Source organism: Aulonocara stuartgranti, assembly GCF_965226115.1.
Source record: "Aulonocara stuartgranti genome assembly, chromosome: 9".
NCBI lineage: Eukaryota > Metazoa > Chordata > Actinopteri > Cichliformes > Cichlidae > Aulonocara > Aulonocara stuartgranti.
The window spans coordinates 3,730,526-3,747,952 of record NC_138960.1 but is presented as its reverse complement, the minus strand read 5'-3'; the positions used below and the strand labels follow the sequence as shown (position 1 = coordinate 3,747,952).

Sequence of the window (17,427 nt, the reverse complement as noted above, 5' to 3'; positions counted from 1 at the left end):
GGTCCTCAACATGTTGCTCTGATTTATTTATTTTTCTCTTAAACCTTAGTAGCTGTTTCCTTTTAGCGTCCATGCTCGGAGTGTGCATCAAACTGAGACGTGCTGGCTCGTCGTGTCAGAAAGGCAAACGTGTTCAGTTTACTTCATATCCAAGCCCCCTCCAACATTTTGCATTAATTAGTATTAAAGTTTAGGCCACTTGCATTGTTGGGAAACATCCTTTTCTCTGCTGTAACCATGTTCACGTTTGGCCAACTTTAGCTACCCTGTGTTGCCCAAACATGGTCGAGCAGCAGAAGTGTTGCCTCGGGCCCCTCCTCCAGCGTTACCTGGGCCGGTGTATTTACAGCAACTACTGGTCTGAGGTGGGTCCAGTTTGATAGTTTGGCCTGTTGGAATCGTCATTGATCCGGGAAGCTCCAGACCAATTATCAGTGGAGTGTTTGAAAGGCAAAACTCGTCTTCTTTCAACCAAAGTTAGCCTTTAATTTGATCTACTAAATGGCAAAGTGTCATACAGCGTTCCCACGAAGCGCTCGTGCTGTGGGCAGAAGCTGTAACATGGAAACTGACTTGTAGAGCGCAGACTGGGTGGGTCCAGCCTCTGACAGTTACAGGCTGAACTCAACGCTGTCACAGACACCTGACACTTTCTGGATTCAACTGAATCAATTGAAAAGATCTACAGTTTTGATTTCTGAATATTTTAAGGTGGACTTTAGAGTTATTTTGATGTGGAAAAGCAGAACAGCAGATTTAAAGCGATAAATATTCTCTTGAGGTTTTTGTGACACAGATTAAAGAAGGCAAGGTGTGAATATGGAGCCCCAAAGTGGTTGAGAGTACATCAATTAATTGTTGATCATGTAGAATATAAGTGTAATTAAAGGTGGCTTAATTCATAACCCAATGTTAAGTTTTTAAGGAGGATCTAAGATTTTTCTAATCTGTTTTTAGTTTATAATGGAGTTTGTCTGTCGCTGTTCCCTTATGTTTTAGCTGATAACTACAACTATGCCACTACAACCCTGTGGCATAGACGGTGTACACAATGGGCCCACCCACTGTGATATCACCCACTGGTTAGTGATGTTTGTTACCGGGCCTCAAACTGGCAGGTGAGGAGAATCTGTGACACGGCTTGATGACCTGTCGGTGACACGTCACAACTCGATAACCATAGTGGTCGCCCCCTGATGGCCACTGAGAATAATACTGCACGTTTAAGGCACTGGCTTCACTTTTCACATCAGTCTTTACTGTTCCAAGCAAACTGCTGCCCACATTAGTCAGTCAGCACAGCTTAGAGTAACTAATGCTGAATCTAGCTGCTAGTGTAATATTCCTTCGCAGCACTAACAACTTGGATAAGGTTATAATCTAGTTTTCTGTTTAGCTAACATTAGCTTATTAACCAGTGACGTCTGAAGCCTTTTGAGCAGCCATTCAGAAGCTTGGCAGCTTAACTGAGCAGCACGAGTTGCCTTGTAAAACAAACTTGGTTATAAATAATCAGAGGAGGCTGTTCCCACATTTCTGTTGAATGTCTTCAGCACCATTGCTGTTCTTGCTCCAAGCAGCTAGCTGGCTATAGTTGAAAGCGGGTGATGAGCTTGCTTTGACACATTTTAATATTAGAATTTTAAATGCAGTTTGACAAAAACATAATTCCCACCTCTTCTTTGGGTTCCATATGTAACATTTATTTAAGCAATTAAGTTGTCAGTACAAAATAAATGAGATCAGTTCGAGAACACTCGTCGCTAACACAAATGTAGGATTGTTTTATTTATTAATGAAGACGCTGACGTTTCTGGTCGCCATTTGATGCACTCAGGCTGTTCAGTGGTTGTTTTCAGAGCTTTGTGGATATGGTGCTTGTTTTTGTGCCGCGTCTGTCCTCCATCATTGCTCAGCCTGCTGTCAGTGCATTAGTTGATCTATGCATACATGTTTGGATCCTCCCCAGATGTTTTAAATTGGGTGACAAGAGAAGCAAGTGGTGGCGACGACAAGATATTTCATGTAAAACTGCTGAAGAGATGCACAAAAACAAAAAAACTGTAGATGGGCTTTATTCATGTTTCCCTTTGAAGTTCTTCCTTTTCATTCAAGGCTTGACGATCCCACTGCTCTGGATCACAAGCAGTGAGAAGATGTGGATGAAGAAGAGGGGATTCATGTGTGTACATACTGAGGACACCAAATAAACCCAAGTTTCATTTTATTGACCTTTGAATGGTTAGAAAAATGCTGTACTGTTCATCAATGTTTACTGTACTCTTTGATATCTGCACACCAGAAAGGTCAAATATTTCTAGAGTGGAATTTGGATTTTATGCAAATTGTTCCTGTTTTTTTTCTGTAATTAAAAGCAATAAATAAAAATAAAACGTGTCCGTCTGTCCTTTAGATTTGGCTGCAGCCTGTATTTTGCTGTGCACATTAAGATGCACCGTTTAGATTCCTGGTTGGGTAAACGACCAGCCATGAAAACCAGATATTATCAAGATCAACTCCAGCTTTTACTGTGACAAGACGAGATTACCCTGACATCTGCAATCAGTCTCTTTGTGGTTAAACATACAGCTTTGTCAACATTTTAGCTTCTGTACAGCTAACTAGCTCGATAGTTTGAAAGTAGCAGTGAATGCTAGCAGGCTAACTAAAGGTGGACTGTTGTCTTTAAGAAGCTTTAGTTGGTAAGCAAAAAGTTGCTGGTTTGATTCCAGCTAGCAGCACAAATTACTTTTGGGATTCATCAGGAAGGAACGGTGCCAAATCAGGCACAGGGAACGCCTAAACACTTCTATACATTCAATTTCTAGACCTGGAAACTATGCCCATCTTTTATATACAGTCTTAACGACCTTGTAGTACCATATCACCCTATCAGAGCACTTCGCTCTCGCTCTGCAGGCCTACTTGTTGTTCCCAGAGTATTTAAAAGTAGAATGGGAGGCAGAGCCTTCAGTTTTCAGGCCCCTCTTCTGTGGAACCAGCTTCCAGTTTGGATTCAGGAGACAGACACTATCTCTACTTTCAAGATTAGGCTTCAAACTTTCCTTTTTGCTAAAGCATATAGTTGGGGCTGGACCAGGTGACCCTGAATCCTCCCTTAGTTATGCTGCAATAGACGCAGGCTGCCGGGGGATTCCCATGATGCATTAGACATGTACGTTCGTTTAACTGATGCATCTGTATGTCTCCGTCTCTCAGTTAATTGTAGTATGTTTATTTCTTTCTTTTGCAATAAACAGACAGTACCTATGAAACATTTAAATTAGCTCACCGTTTTACATTTACATCTCTACTTGAAGCTGCTGTCAGAATGCAGCACAATCTCTGCCTTTGAATGACTGAGAAGCTATTTGGGTATAAACACTCAACACATTTTGCTTTTAATGACCATGAGCCTGTCAGAAAGCTTCACCTGGAACCAAATGAATAAAGCCTTTTGTTTTTAACTCATGTTGTTCTGCAGCAGCTCTATGAGGCTCTTGTTGTAATCGGCCACCTGCTGGGAGACGCTCTTGGCAACTGAGGCGTAGTCGCTCTCCTGGGATTTGGAGGCGATGACTGACGCTGCAGTTAAGGAAAAATCACTGAGCTCACAGACCTGGTGTCTCAGAGACCAGAGGTTTATAGAAGACACAAACCGGGCAGACAAACCGAGAGCTGGAAAATAAAATTAAATGTATGCACACATCTGACAAGTACTGCTCCTTTAATTACCTCCAAAAGCTACCAAAGCTGTAAAGAACTGGTCCCAGTGTTTAAAAATCTCACTTTCTCTGGATGCTGGAGACTGAATAGAGGGCTTCTAGTGTGGATGAATTCATACGTCATATTTCTAAAGGATACATTCTTTCATCACAAAGTTGTTCTGCTCCAGGTGCTGCCATTTCCTCTCCAGGTTAGCCAGCTAACGTTCAGACACATAAAGCAACACAAAACACAAGACTGCTGTGAGCTGAAGACGGGAAGGCAGGTGGTGAGGAGCGAGCTGAGTCAGAAGATTCAGTCTGTTTCCTGTGTACCAAAACACGACTAACCTGAGCATGAGTCTCATTTTCCTGCAGTCTGGTCTTCAGGGCTTCATGTTTCTGGTTCATCTCCTCCAGCAGCTGTCCAAATGCATCTCGACGCTGAGTCAGCGACACCTGCTCCTCCTGCAGCCTCTGCAGCACAAGGAGAGAAAACAAAGTATAGTCAGTTCATTTTTTAAAACGGAGCTCCATTATTGATCTCCAGTATGGAAGCTCTCGGGGACAGTGGTGAGAAAGAACTCCCTTTTAACAGGAAGAGACCTTCAGCACAAAGAGTTTGCAGTTACCTTCTTCCTCTCCTCAGCTGTGAGCCTGAGGGTGTCCAGGTCCCTGTAGGTATGCAGCTCAGACTGCATGGTGCTGACACGCTCCTGCAGGGTGCTCAGCTCACCTGTGATCTTCCCCTCCAGCTGCTGCACCTTCTCCAGGTCCTGCTGCAGGCGCTGGGACTCTGTGCAGGGGCAGAGAAGGGGCTTTGTTCAGTGCTCGTGTTGTCGGGACGTAAATGTTCCAGACTTTAAGGTTAGAAATAAATTAATGTGATCTCTTTAGAAGTGAGGGAAACCCGACTGTGTGCGTGTCACCCACCTGTCGTCAGTCCTCTAGCGGTGCTCTCTGACTGGACCACCTCGGTCTCCTTGCTTACCAGCACTTCCTGCATGTCCCTCAGCTCACTGGCTGTCACTGTATCCACCTGACGGAGCCGCAACATGTTCTACAAAGACATGCACAGTTAGTGCAGTGGACCACGCTGTGTTTGTCCTCCCATTTCATCAGTGCTCCTCACCCTGCTGCAGTGCTCCAGGAGTGAGACAATGTTCTCCTGGCCCTGCTTTAGTCTCTCCTCCTCCTGAGCCCTGGACTCCTCAAATGACTCGAGGAACCCTGAGAAGAGGACAGAGGTTATATCCATGCGCTGCTAGTAGACAGTAGGTTCCCTCTAGTTCCTCCTGACAGTGGAAATCAAACTACTGTGTTTTGGTGACTCCTAACTGTCATCAATTAGGTTTCATGCTTTCACATGCAGTGTTTGCATCAGCCCCCACATTCCCAAATGTGGGATCATCAGTGTTGATTAAACAGATGAACAAATACATGCCTGTCAGCCTGCATCTGCTCAACTACTCTGCCCCACAGTCCAAGACATCAAGATGCAGTTTGTGTGTCTGTCAGTCGCCTGTGACGCTGACCGACTGACCGTCTCCTCTCAGTCGCTCCGTTAACTGTTGTATGTGTTCATTTTTTTCTTTTGCAATAAACGGACACAGTACGTAAGAAATGTTCTCGAAACACCTTAACTTTAAATGAGCTCGACTATGCTGCCTATGTCACACGTGTTCGGTTCGACTGGGACTCACGGTTGATCTCCTCTTCCTTCCTCTTCAGCTCTTTGTATTTTTGTTGACATTCGCCTGTAGGAATGTTCAGAATATTGAAATCACATCAAAGGTGATTCAGGTTTAGAGTCCACCCTCATCCTGTGGGTTACCCTGAGCTGCTTCTGAGTCCTGCTCCAGGTGTCGGATCTCCTCTGTGATTTGTCTTCTCCTGTCCCGTATCTCCGTAAGCCTGAGTACACACAATATACACATATTCTTACACGCACACACAGAAGTGACGAGTATCTAAGTACTTGTAATGAGTACATACTGCCTCTCCATGCTGGCAATTTCCTGGTTGTCCTCTTTCACCTGGAGAACAGAAGCACAGCTTCAGTCTTTGGTTTTTCACGTCTGCTAACATCAAGCTTCAGGAGCTCTGCTCACTGCTGTTTACAATCCATTCATCAGTTTGACCACATGATGGTGCTGTTGACTCTCTGAATCAATGCACACGTTTAGGATGAAGAACAGCCCTACTGCACATTACCACAGTAGCCTGGGTTAGCATTAGATCATCTAAACTTCAGTGTTATTAAGTTTACTTAATCAGAGAACATCGGCGAACAAAATAAAGTACCAGGACCCAAATGTCGCAGCTATAGTTGCTTTTTAATGCTGAAAGAGGGTTTTTGCCGTGCAGACCCTGAATGTGTGGAGCCAGTGAACGCTGAGGAACCGAATTCCTCAACATGACTAAAACTACTCAACCAGACTGAAACTGAATTCATGTGATATCCTTGTAAAAGCCCGTTTCAGGAACACAAACAAATCTATTTCCTGTTTGTAAAAGTTTCTGTGATATTTCATCAAATCCCTCCCGTCCTCTGATGTAGCAATGACCAGCGCACACACCTGCTTAAATAACTTCTCTCTCTCTTCCTGGGGTGAACCCAGGCTCTTCTGCTCCGCCTCCATCGTGTCTCGTTTGGCCTCCAGCGCTGACAAGGTCTCATGAAGCCGAACCATCTCCTGCTTTATCTGAGAGTGGGACAGCTCCTGCAACGAGGATCGTTCACGTAAAACACCCGCAGCCATGCTGTTCCTCCACCTCGCTCACACCGCCCCCTCCACCCGACTCACTGCTTCATAGTCCTCCTTCCTCGTTATTAGCACGTCCAGCTCCTCCTGGAGAACAGTCAGCTCCTGCAAAACAAAAGAATCAGCTGAGTACTTGCCAGAGTGAGATTTCATCATGCCTGACATGAACCAATCTCCTCTTTCCCCATAACAACTACAGCTTCACCTGCAGCAGTTCCTCATTAGTGGTTGTCATGGTGAAATATTTCTCTTGCTTTGCTGCCGGCATTGCTTGGACGACTTCATCAGCAACGCGCCTCTCTCTCCTGATCTCCTCCTCGATGGCCCTGATTGCCTCCTCTCTCCTGCAGAGCAAACAGAGTGGACAGAGTGCACGCAGACAGATAAAGGGAGCCAAAGAGTTTACAGTTCAATAACAGCCCACATCAGCTGACATGCTTCTACACATCAGCTAACATCGGGTCAGGCTATCTAAGCTGCTTAAGTTGTGGCACATGCACAAGCTGCTTTGCAACCCACCTCCTCGGGTTCCTCTGAGTCTACGGAGGCCCTGACTGAACACTGCACAAGCAAAACGTTCCACATGAAAAATAAGGCAAAGCAGACGAAGAACCTAAAAAACTGTTGTTGTTTCTTAAATTAATTTTCATTCTTTACTACACCAACCAACGACAAACGGAGACAGAATCAAGCAGCGGTGGTCAAAGCTTCCTCCTGTTTCCTGCTCAGCTACATCACAGGACTGAAGCATAACTATGATGTGAAGCCGGCCGCATCAGTGAAACGCCTCTTTCTCTGAGATATTTTAACATAAAAACACAAATGCAATTCAATAATACATCTCAGTGTCTTTGCACTTAAACTGTAAGAAACAAATAAGCTTTCTTTTTAATTTTGGGGCCTTTTCAGCCCTTATTCCATAGAGACATGAGTGTGTGTGTGTGTGTGTGGGGGGGGGAGACATGCAGCTTAGTGCGGCTCGGACTCAAACCCGGGCCTACCGCTCTCCGGCCACACGGCGTATGACCTCCTGATCATCCCACTGAGCTAAACCATAAATAAGTTAAATTGGGTTCTGTGTTGTGCAGACTGTCCTGTAATTCAACAATGAACATTTTTGTCCTTTCTGTTTCTGTTTATGGTGAATCGAACATAAGAATGATACATTTCTATAGCAGCCAGTGAAAAACGAGGAACTTTCTGCCGTTTATTGCTTTATCTACGACTTATTTACTTTGGTACAGTACGTGGTCATGGAGCACGTCCTCACCGTAGAAGATTTATGCCCTCCTTCACATTTTCCACAGTGGGCCAGACTGAAGACTTTGGAGGGCTGATCCTGGCCCATGGGCCTTATGTTTGACACCCCTGCTCTGGGACTGGTGGAGGAAGACTACAGCACCAAACTCTTGAATATTCACATCATACGGTTACACTTGAACCTGACCCCTGTGATGTAGATCAGCTCCTCCAGTCTCAACATTCCCTCCTCTGTGCTGAAACCCGACTTTCCCAGAGACGGTGCAGTCGGGCTGCAATGCAGCTCCATCACATTTACATCAGTCTCTACTTCAATTCAATTCAATTTTATTTATATAGCGCCAAATCACAACAAAAGTCGCCTCAAGGCGCTTCATAGATACAGAGAAAAACCCAACAATCATATGACCCCCTATGAGCAGCACTTTGGCGACAGTGGGAAGGAAAAACTCCCTTTTAACAGGAAGAAACCTCCAGCAGAACTTCAATGGAAGAGTAGGAATGTGGGAATTCTTGTTCAGCTGTATGTAACCCAGTCTGCTGCTGCTGGTGTGCCTGCTCACTTTCACAGTACTATTAATCATTACAATGTTTACAATAGTTTGCAAATGTTGCTGAAACATTTTACAATATCAAGAGTGAGAGTACACGCACTTGGGTTTGCCGTGTCCACACAGGCGCACAGGTATGTTTGCTGAGACGAAGCAGCAGCAACACTGGCCTCTTTCATCTTCTACCTGCTTTTCATCCACTTTTTCTTTTCTCCGTCTGATCTTTCACACTCTTCTCCTTACTTTATGCTTTCTTTTCCATTCAGCCGTCATCTCTCCGTAAGAAGAGGTCATTAAAAGAACTAAAATGCTTGTCATTAATCATATTCAGTCATTTGCAGAATTATACCTTGAACTAGTTCACATATATATTTAGATGAGCCATTTCCAACAGTAACCTAAGAGATACTTGTAGGCAGAAGAAGGAAGACAGCAAAGATGGGAGGACCAACTTGATCAATCATAAACAGTTAGCACAGAGTGCACACTTGTTTTACAAGGAACAAAGGTCACTCGTACGCTGACTGCGTGAGAGTAACAGAGGACTAAAGGTTCACCTTAGTGCGTGTAGAAGAACAGGTAAGATTCTTCTGCTACTTTTCATTAGTAAAAGATGATTACACAACAAGTATAAAGAGAAACAGTGTGAAAACCAGACAGGAATTGTGATTGTGAGATGCAGAAGTGCGAGGTTAGGCAGCAGACACGTTTCTACACGTGTCCTTTAAAGGAGAACATGCGCTGAAGTTTCTTTTCTCTGTAAGACGTGAAAAAGACACTCCAGCATCAGTGTGCACTCACTCCCTAACACGGTGCTTTATCTCTACTGTACTCTGACCTCGGGCTTATGCTGCAAAGTGCCCGATTTCTCAGTTCACTGCACATACAAAGAATTCACATAGAAATATGAGGGCATAATGTTTTCTGTTAATGGAGTCCAACGCTGAGTCGTATATTTAAAGAGGAACATGACGTGCAATGATGGGTAATGTTTTTATCCTCAGGTTAGATGGCTTAATAGCTCCCGACTCTAAAGGGTATTTTCATCAGATTCTGAACAGTTTTTTTCCTTCTGCTCTTTGTGATGTCAGTGAGAACAGGTACAGTCATGTCAGCGAGCTGCGCTCCGCCTACCTGCTGTCTGAATCAAACACTTTAAACAAAATGTTGTAAAGCCTCAAGCTGTCACCATGCTGCTGTTTGGTAACAGGCACACACGGACGTTGTGGTAAAGTTTTATCCTGCTTTTTGATTCTAAGGGGCCATCATTGAAAAATCAGTGTAGTTTTGTTTTCACGTGAAACTGAGACCATCAGCTTATCGTGAAAGTGATAATAAGGTCAGTGATCAAGAGACCCAAGCACTGTTTTACTGTCGCCATATATTAGACTTTCTGCAGCACCCCCTGCTGGCCATTAGAATACACATTTATGGCACTTTGTATCACTCGTAGTATTTGTGAGTATTTGTCCTCATGACATGCTGTGCTTAGTGTAAACATTGGCCAATACTTATTTACAAAATCTTGTCTCACACTTTTAACCCCTGCACACTTTTCACAGCATACACTGAGATTTTTCACCTCTTTGTGGTCTTCAGGTGCTACCGTGTCACGCAACCTTGTTTTTAAGAGGCACAGCCAATCCAAAGAACGCTGGCTTAAAGGGGGAGGAGCTAAACATGTATTTCAGAAAATACATTTTACTGACAGGCTAAATAACTGTAACTTATGCAAACCTTGTGTATAAATGGAGTTGATGTTAGTCAGATTATTTTAGTCCAACTACATAATTTGCAACCGTCGATATCTGTGCCGTAGTAATGCTTTTTCAATCAAAAAGCTGAATTCTACCAGGCAAAAAATGAATTAATTACTGGTTTTGTTAAGGAATGAGCGTGTTTTCTCTGTCACGTGTTGGTTACAGGACTTTGTATCCATTTCCTTTCAGTGTGGTGTGATGGAGAGGTGCTGGCAGCCTCTCCTCCTGCTGTGGCTCACTGTAGGGCTCGTGAAAAATAATGAGACAGTGAATTGTTCCTGTTCCACCCATCAGCTGACAGCAAACTTCACCAACAAACATCTTCAAGTCATCCCTGAAAACTCCAAAAATGTAAATGTTACCAAACTGATGATTGAAGGGAACCTAATTACTCTGAATCACACGGACCAACAAGCACTAGCTAGCTATCCCAGCCTGGTAGAGCTTCACTTGGATGCTAACTGGATCACTGCTATTCCAGCCAAATACTTCTCTGTGGTACCAAACCTCAGAGTGCTGTCTCTCGCCAGAAACAACATCAGCAGGTCAGTAGGCTAGCAAAAGTCTAACTTCTAGCTAAATGCTAATTAGCTGCTTTAAGTATACTGTGTGTTAAACACCAACCATTAAACTGGTTTGATTTTGATATTGGTGCATACTTGTTAAAACTTACTACTGTTGCATGTTAGTAATATATCCAAGTACAGTGTGGTATGTAATCAAGTGTAATATAATTCTGCTGTGCTGTTTTTGTAGCCTTCACCCTCAGGCTTTCAGTGACCTGGAGGTCCTGACAGAGTTGGACCTGACCCACAACTTGCTAACAAGCCTCCCTGCACAGCTGATCAGTGGGCTGAACAAGTTACAGGTAAAACGAGCATTCCAAAAAGAATCTGCTAACTTGGAGTTTAGTTAGAACTAATCTAGACATGACATGCATAAAGAAATGCATGCATGTGTATGGGGATTTAGGGCTGCACATGTAAGTGTTTCCTGTACAGGATGTGTTATTATTTCATTTACCTCGCTCTGTCTGGTCCCATCAGGTACTGAACCTACAGGGAAACCCCTGGAATTGTTCCTGTCCACTGCTGACCATCATTGGACAGATCGATGCAGCAAATGTTACCATGGGTAGTAGTTTTCATCACAGTTTTAAATGTTGGCTGACCTGTGACCCTTTCTGGGAGCTAATGAGTCAATTACAGCAGTTTGAAAACTATAAACACTGCTCAAAAAAAGAAAGGAACACAAACACAGTTCATGAGTGTGCTGAGGACACGTGACACATGTGAAAGGGTCTGGAGCAGCTGTAGAGAACGTTATGCTGCCTGTAACATCGTTCGGCATGACCAGATTGGTGGTGGGTCAGGAATGGTCTGGGGAGGCATATCTATGGGGGGACACACAGATGTCTACAGGCTAGGCAACGGCACCTGCCTGATATCAGGGATCGGGACAACAGACTGGCTGCATCATTGCTTCACTTTTATTTGTGTTGTGTCTTTGAATTCGGCCCTCTCTAGGTTGATCATTTTCATTCCCATCTTTTCGTTCCTAAAACATTCCCCGGTCCATATCAGTATCCAGCATGGCTTTCCCCCCACTGAGACCAGTATGTGTTCAAAGTGTTCCTGAACTTTCTTTGAGCAGTGGATCTTTATTTGAAGGAATTTTAGTAGACACGGAGTATCTTGCTTGAATCTGCAGTGGCACATTTTTACTTACAATCTATGAGCCATGTAAGAGACTCGCACGGCTGGTATGGAGGTTTTATTTGAACCTTATTTGAAAGATTTTTGGCAACTGATGTTACTGGAAGCCAGAATTACCTAAAGAACCTAAAGCTCACACTGCTGTCTGCTTCCTTTTAAACTGCAGACAGGTGATGTGGTGACACTTTGGTGATGGTTACCATAAAGCCGTACCATAAAAAGAGCAGCATATATGCAGGAGAGCACCCACCATATACAACCTGGTTCCCATATAGAGTTGAATGCTCTGCCTTAGTGAGCCAAAAATGTCTACTGGGGAAACTGAGCGATGGTCTGGTTACTTAAAGGAAAATGTTGGTAGCTTGATTATTAAATCATATGTCCCATGTTGCAGATTTCAGTGATTCTCTTGGATCAATCAGTGAACTACATTATTTTCACATCATTCTTAAAGATTTATCCCAGTATTAAAGCCAAAAACACTACTTTGAATGAAAACAAGTACAAGTAGAGACAAGTAGGAGCGTAGTATAGAGAGATAATGAGGCCAGTGTTTAAAATCCCTTTCTATGTGAAGAAACTGTTCTCTAACTTTAGTAACTTAAAGAGCATGTACTGAAGGAAATGGTGTGTGGCTGCAGGAGGACCACAGGTCATCTGTGCATCTCCAGCAGAGCAGGCTGGACGAGATCTTCTTAATGCTGCAGCACTGTACTCCACATTATTACCCAGCGTCACTCCAGACCCTCAGAAACCAAAAACACCGGTCCACCCTCAACAGACGTCGGGCCCATCAGTTATTATGACGACCACACAGTCAACCGGTCAGAACAACAGCACCAGCAAAGGTACGACATCGAGAGCTGCAGATCATTTTCTCCACTTAAATATGTGGACGCACAAATGCAAGCTTATAACCCCGTCTCCATCCTCAAACCCAAACTAGACCCGACTCCTGCGCTCGGCAACACGTGGAAATTCACAGCATCCGTCGCAGTCTTGGCAGTGGCCACCTCCATGCTCATCGTGTGTGCCGTCAAGGGGCCGTCCTGGTACAAGCTCTTCCACAACTACAGGCATCGGCAGTTACAACAAGAAGTCGAGGAGGGCGACGAGGATTTTGTGTCAACAGAGTTCTCGGCGACGGGAAGACACCCGACCCATCAAACATTCAGCTTTGAACCAATGAACAGACAGATAGACGAGGAGCAGGAGGAGCAGGAGTACTTTGAGGATCCATATATCAGGAGAGAAGAGTGACATGCACGATGATAAGAAAGCAAATACAATCCATTCAGTGGCAACCTTGCTGTTTGATAAACACCGCTGAGTATTATCATTTCACGGGTCACAAAATCATTGTGTGAGAGCTGTACTGTTGGTCACTGAAGGAGCTTCTTTGCAACATCTTAACTCCACGGCCTGCATTGTTGCCCGGATACTTCCATTAGTACACTGTTGTCAGCTGCGAGGAGTCTGCAACAACCCCAACTCCACTTTTTGACCACTAGAAGAACAATATTCAAGTACAGAACACTTCCTGTAATCTGAGCCATTAGTGTTAGTGTGTGAGCGCCCAGTTAGATCGACAGCTTTATCCTTGTTTGCACGGCACTAGAACGATGAAGTCACATGGTTTACAAGAGTTTTTACCTCTTCATGACTCGACAACACCAGCAGCAATGTGCAGCGTTATACAAACCTCAATTTACGGTGGTTTGAAAACAGTTTGCAAGTGTTTCAGATAAAACACACTCCACGTGTTTGTTTGCTCACGGATCTACACGGCATTTATTTTTATTAAGAAAACTCCACTGCTGCTTCATCTTTACATAACAAGCAGTCGTTTCCTGTTGTGTTTGTGTTCAAAAGTCTCATACCTGCACATATCTGAGTCTTTTTAAATGTTTTATGACTCACATGAAAACTAGCCATCAGGCTAAATTAAATAATGTCCTAGTACTTCATTCTGAAAATGATACTTCACAAAATAAATACGTTAAAGTGTATTTGTGAACATAAAACTGTCTAATGGAGACACAAGTGTCTTTATGAGAACACGTGCACTTACTCTCTCCTCTCAGTGAAGATGTTATCGATGCTTTCTGCCTCGCTGTCATTCTCGGCTTTCAACTAAACACAAGATCAAAAAGTTAAAGGGAGAATTTTCCCCTATATTTCCAGTTCATGAAAAAACCCTTTTATATTGTTTTGATGGATTACTTACTATGTTGTAGTCGTTGATCATTTCCTCCATCTCTGTGTTGGTGTTGAGCTTGTCCACAAGCTGGAAACACAATAAAAATGTACAAAAGTGAAGTAAAAACGAGTCCAGTGTTTAACGCATTCACTGAAAACTAAAAACACAACCTCACCAGTATAAAGGTTTTAAATGTGCAGTTGCTCTCAAACATAACATCGTAACACCTGCAATCAAATAGTTACTGTCCCTGAAGTTTACATCGTCTATTTTAAGTCATCATGGCCGACTGCTTAAGCTAGACATTCCTCAACAACACAGTGAAAAAGGGGATACAATCTTTCAGTGTTTAACAACATTGTTGCTGTTTACCATATTGTAGTCAGCAAGCTGGCCTTGCATATCCTTAATCTCAGCAGCGAGGCCTTCAGCTCTGCAGCAGACACACATCACGGGGACATTATACAGAGTTCATCTGGATTCAGTGGATTTCATCTTTCACTCAACTATAACTGTTAAAGACGGGAATGAAGACAGAAACTTGGTCATAAAAGAAGAAGAAGAACACCACCCACCTCTTTTCATAAGAGAGATAGACGGAGTTCTCCTGGTTGTAGCTCTCAATCTCTTTGTGCAGTCTGCTGGTCTCTGTGGTCAACTCGTTGATCTTACTCCTGACAGAAGAACAAATTTCACATCGATAGAATTTTTCACGAGCAGCGTAAAAAGACCACATTTGAATCTATGGTGAAAATAGAAAATACATTTTAACTCAAGACCAACTCTAAGAAATGTGAATGTGCTCAGTATGTTTGCATCTTTTGTGAAGCGGTCTAGCTGACCTATGGTTTGTGCACTCCTTTACTTTGACATAAGTAGTTACTGTTAATGCCAGTGAGTATGTGTTACCTGAGAAGACCCAAGTAGTAGGACTTGTCCAAAATCTGTCTCTGAGGCCCTTTGGTAAAGGAAATGTGGGAGGGAGGTCACAGGTTTATTTATATATTAAACACAATCAGAAAAATATCCAAGAAGAAAACATACCTTTCATGCCAGTTTTCATCCCACTGAGCCCCTGCTGGGTGACCGGCCTCTCAGTCACTTTGATCTGTGCTGTCAGGACTCCGGGGGTGGCGACGGGGATGCCACCCCTCAAACCTGGATGAGCACTGGTCCCTGGGACCATCTGGAAGAGGAAATGCAGTGCCTTAGTTGTGGCTGTCACAAAATTGCATTTTCACTCTGAAATTATTTTAGCTGAAAGAATTCACAGTGACAATATTATCACGATATCTAACGGACATCTGACAATAACCATGTTACTCTCTCTAAACCTCATACTCAGCTTTTTTCTCATATTAGATACAACACACATGTAGGGAGGGGAAAACAGAGTCTGTACTCATAACTGCACACAAGATTACAAAAGAAGCATGATGCAATGAAAATGCATCATAAGCACAATGTCCATTTTATTTTTGGTCTTTTTTCTTGCCAAAACTGGTCTATAGTGTTACACGTAGGCTCAGTAAAACCTGGCACTCATTTCTTGGGCGTGCAGAAACACACAGAATCAGCAAACAATTGTATTTTCAGACTGAACATAACACACTCAGACTGATAATATCTCAAAGCTACAGCGTATCCATGCTGCTGATGGCTAACCCCAGTTGCAACACGCATAGCTGTAGGAGGAGGCTGGATAGCTGTAGGGGGTCTCCCAGCACCAGGGACCACAGATCCGCTGCGGCTCATCGGCCGGCCCATGCTGGATGGAGGCCGCTGGCTTGCCATGATGCCTAAAACCCGTGGACACACAAACAGGAACACTGAGTAACAAATCAGACACGTGGAGCTGCTGGCTGGATTGAGCCATTTTATGTTATTTCCTATATTTTTAACTTTGTAATTTATTGTATTATTTAATTTAGTTCAGTCTGTTACTGTTCCTGTTGCCTTGGAGCAACAGTAACCACATCATTTCCAGATGCTGTTACAGTTCGGTGCTTGTTGGTGAAATAAAAGGGCCACACTTGAAGACACTAAAGAATAACCTTTAACCCTGTGGTGCCTGTTGATTCATATACTGACATTTTCCACTTTAGATTTTACTAGCACAACAGATCAGGCGGTCACGTGATTAGGAGTGGTAGCGAAAGGCTGAAGGCAATAAAGGGACTGATTTGTACCTCACAGTAACACAGAGCTTGTAAAGGAAATAAAGATGTGCACGCTGCTAAAAAGAGGAAAGAAGCTCCTCGGGGTGATTAAACCAAACTCTAAATAATAACACATGTCACATGTTTACTTTGATTTAGAAACATGATTTGTTTCGTGTGCACCAACACTGCATCTACGCTGCACTGACATTACACTGACCCGCATCGCTGTACCGGTGTTGTGCCAAAAAGTGATTGTCTGCCAAAAACTGATTTCCGGTATTTGCCAAAAAGCGATTGCTCATATTTAAAGTGCTATAAGTAACTTGTTGGGCTATAATATGTTAAACATATGTCAAATGCATCCCTTATGGATGACATAAAGTCATCTTGAGCCACAAACAACATTCGTGTAACAAGATACAAGCCGCAATCAGTTTTTGGCAGCGACTTTTATATAACCTTTATTTATGCAGTAAAAAAAATCTCATTAACATTAAAAATGTATTTTGTAAGAGTAAGTTGCCCAACAGGACAGCAGAAATGGCAGCAAATATTACAATAGTTCTGTAAAAATATTTTAAGTGGGGATAAAGGACCGGATTGGTTATAATGTAAGTACAAGTTGTAAAGATACTTAAAAAACAGATAATGTTTTAATTCTTTATGTAACCCCTTTGTATCCCCTGTTCACCGAAGTCTATTTACGAACATACGTAAAGATATTACACATAAAAAATACACAGAAACACTGGAAATCAGTTTTTGGCAGACAATCACTTTTTGGCACAACACCGGCAGCTGTGCATCGTTATGACAGCGTAGTCTGTTAAAACCTACAATTTTGAAGCTTAGTTCGGCTATTGCTAACTTGTTAGCTGACACTTTTTGGCTTAGCTTCGTTTACGGAAGCCTCGGTAAACGTCCCGGCGTTAGCCGTGAGATAACGCAGCTTCTTGCCTGAAAATGGTCTCTCTGCGGTCTGTTTTATACGCCTGTATAACTTCCAGTCGAAGCAGGCGTGCGGCGGTTTACCTGAAAAGAGAAATAAACGAAAAAGAATGAAACGCTAGCTGGGAGAAAGTCAGCGGCTCGAGATGATGTTGACGTTACCCCAGTAACCATCTTCTTCTTCACCTGAAATGGGAACAATGCAGGTTGGAGAATGTACGTCTGCCCCCCACCGGCCAACAGGGGGACTACATGAGGTTCCAGTCTATCTGTACGCCGAAACACACACACACAAACAAACAAACAAAGCAACTGTAGCTGTGTTCTTTGTACTGCCTCTCACATATGTCTATGAGAAAAGA

At 43.3% G+C, this 17,427-nt stretch overlaps 2 protein-coding genes across 4 annotated transcripts; one reads left to right on the top strand and one right to left on the bottom strand.

Moving 5' to 3' along the window:
• Positions 1–53: 53 nt before the first annotated feature.
• Positions 54–17,308, bottom strand: ift74 (intraflagellar transport 74). Of its 2 annotated transcripts, none has more exons than XM_082547492.1 (21): positions 17,252–17,308; positions 17,075–17,149; positions 15,621–15,754; positions 15,000–15,141; positions 14,865–14,913; positions 14,531–14,629; positions 14,328–14,388; positions 13,983–14,042; positions 13,827–13,888; positions 6,675–6,813; positions 6,512–6,574; positions 6,284–6,427; positions 5,700–5,740; positions 5,539–5,618; positions 5,408–5,461; positions 4,837–4,934; positions 4,638–4,764; positions 4,337–4,500; positions 4,056–4,181; positions 3,865–3,925; positions 54–3,579 (listed from the first exon to the last, which is right to left on the bottom strand). In XM_082547492.1, the coding sequence occupies exons 3-21, from the start codon at positions 15,747–15,749 to the stop codon at positions 3,464–3,466; spliced, it is 1,815 nt and encodes a 604-aa protein (XP_082403618.1). In that variant the 5' UTR covers positions 15,750–15,754; positions 17,075–17,149; positions 17,252–17,308; the 3' UTR covers positions 54–3,463. The 2 variants fall into 2 exon arrangements, with proteins under 2 accessions (XP_082403618.1, XP_082403619.1); XM_082547493.1 differs by lacking the exon at positions 17,252–17,308 and adding an exon at positions 17,228–17,245.
• Positions 6,807–13,820, top strand: LOC309714809 (leucine-rich repeat-containing protein 19-like). 2 transcript variants are annotated; one of them, XM_082547495.1, is made up of 6 exons: positions 6,807–8,859; positions 10,230–10,585; positions 10,797–10,908; positions 11,087–11,174; positions 12,397–12,603; positions 12,702–13,820. In XM_082547495.1, exons 2-6 carry the CDS (start codon positions 10,239–10,241, stop codon positions 13,013–13,015), a joined length of 1,068 nt encoding a protein of 355 aa, XP_082403621.1. In that variant the 5' UTR covers positions 6,807–8,859; positions 10,230–10,238; the 3' UTR covers positions 13,016–13,820. The 2 variants fall into 2 exon arrangements, with proteins under 2 accessions (XP_082403621.1, XP_082403620.1); XM_082547494.1 differs by having other exon boundaries at positions 6,807–10,585.
• Positions 17,309–17,427: the final 119 nt, after the last annotated feature.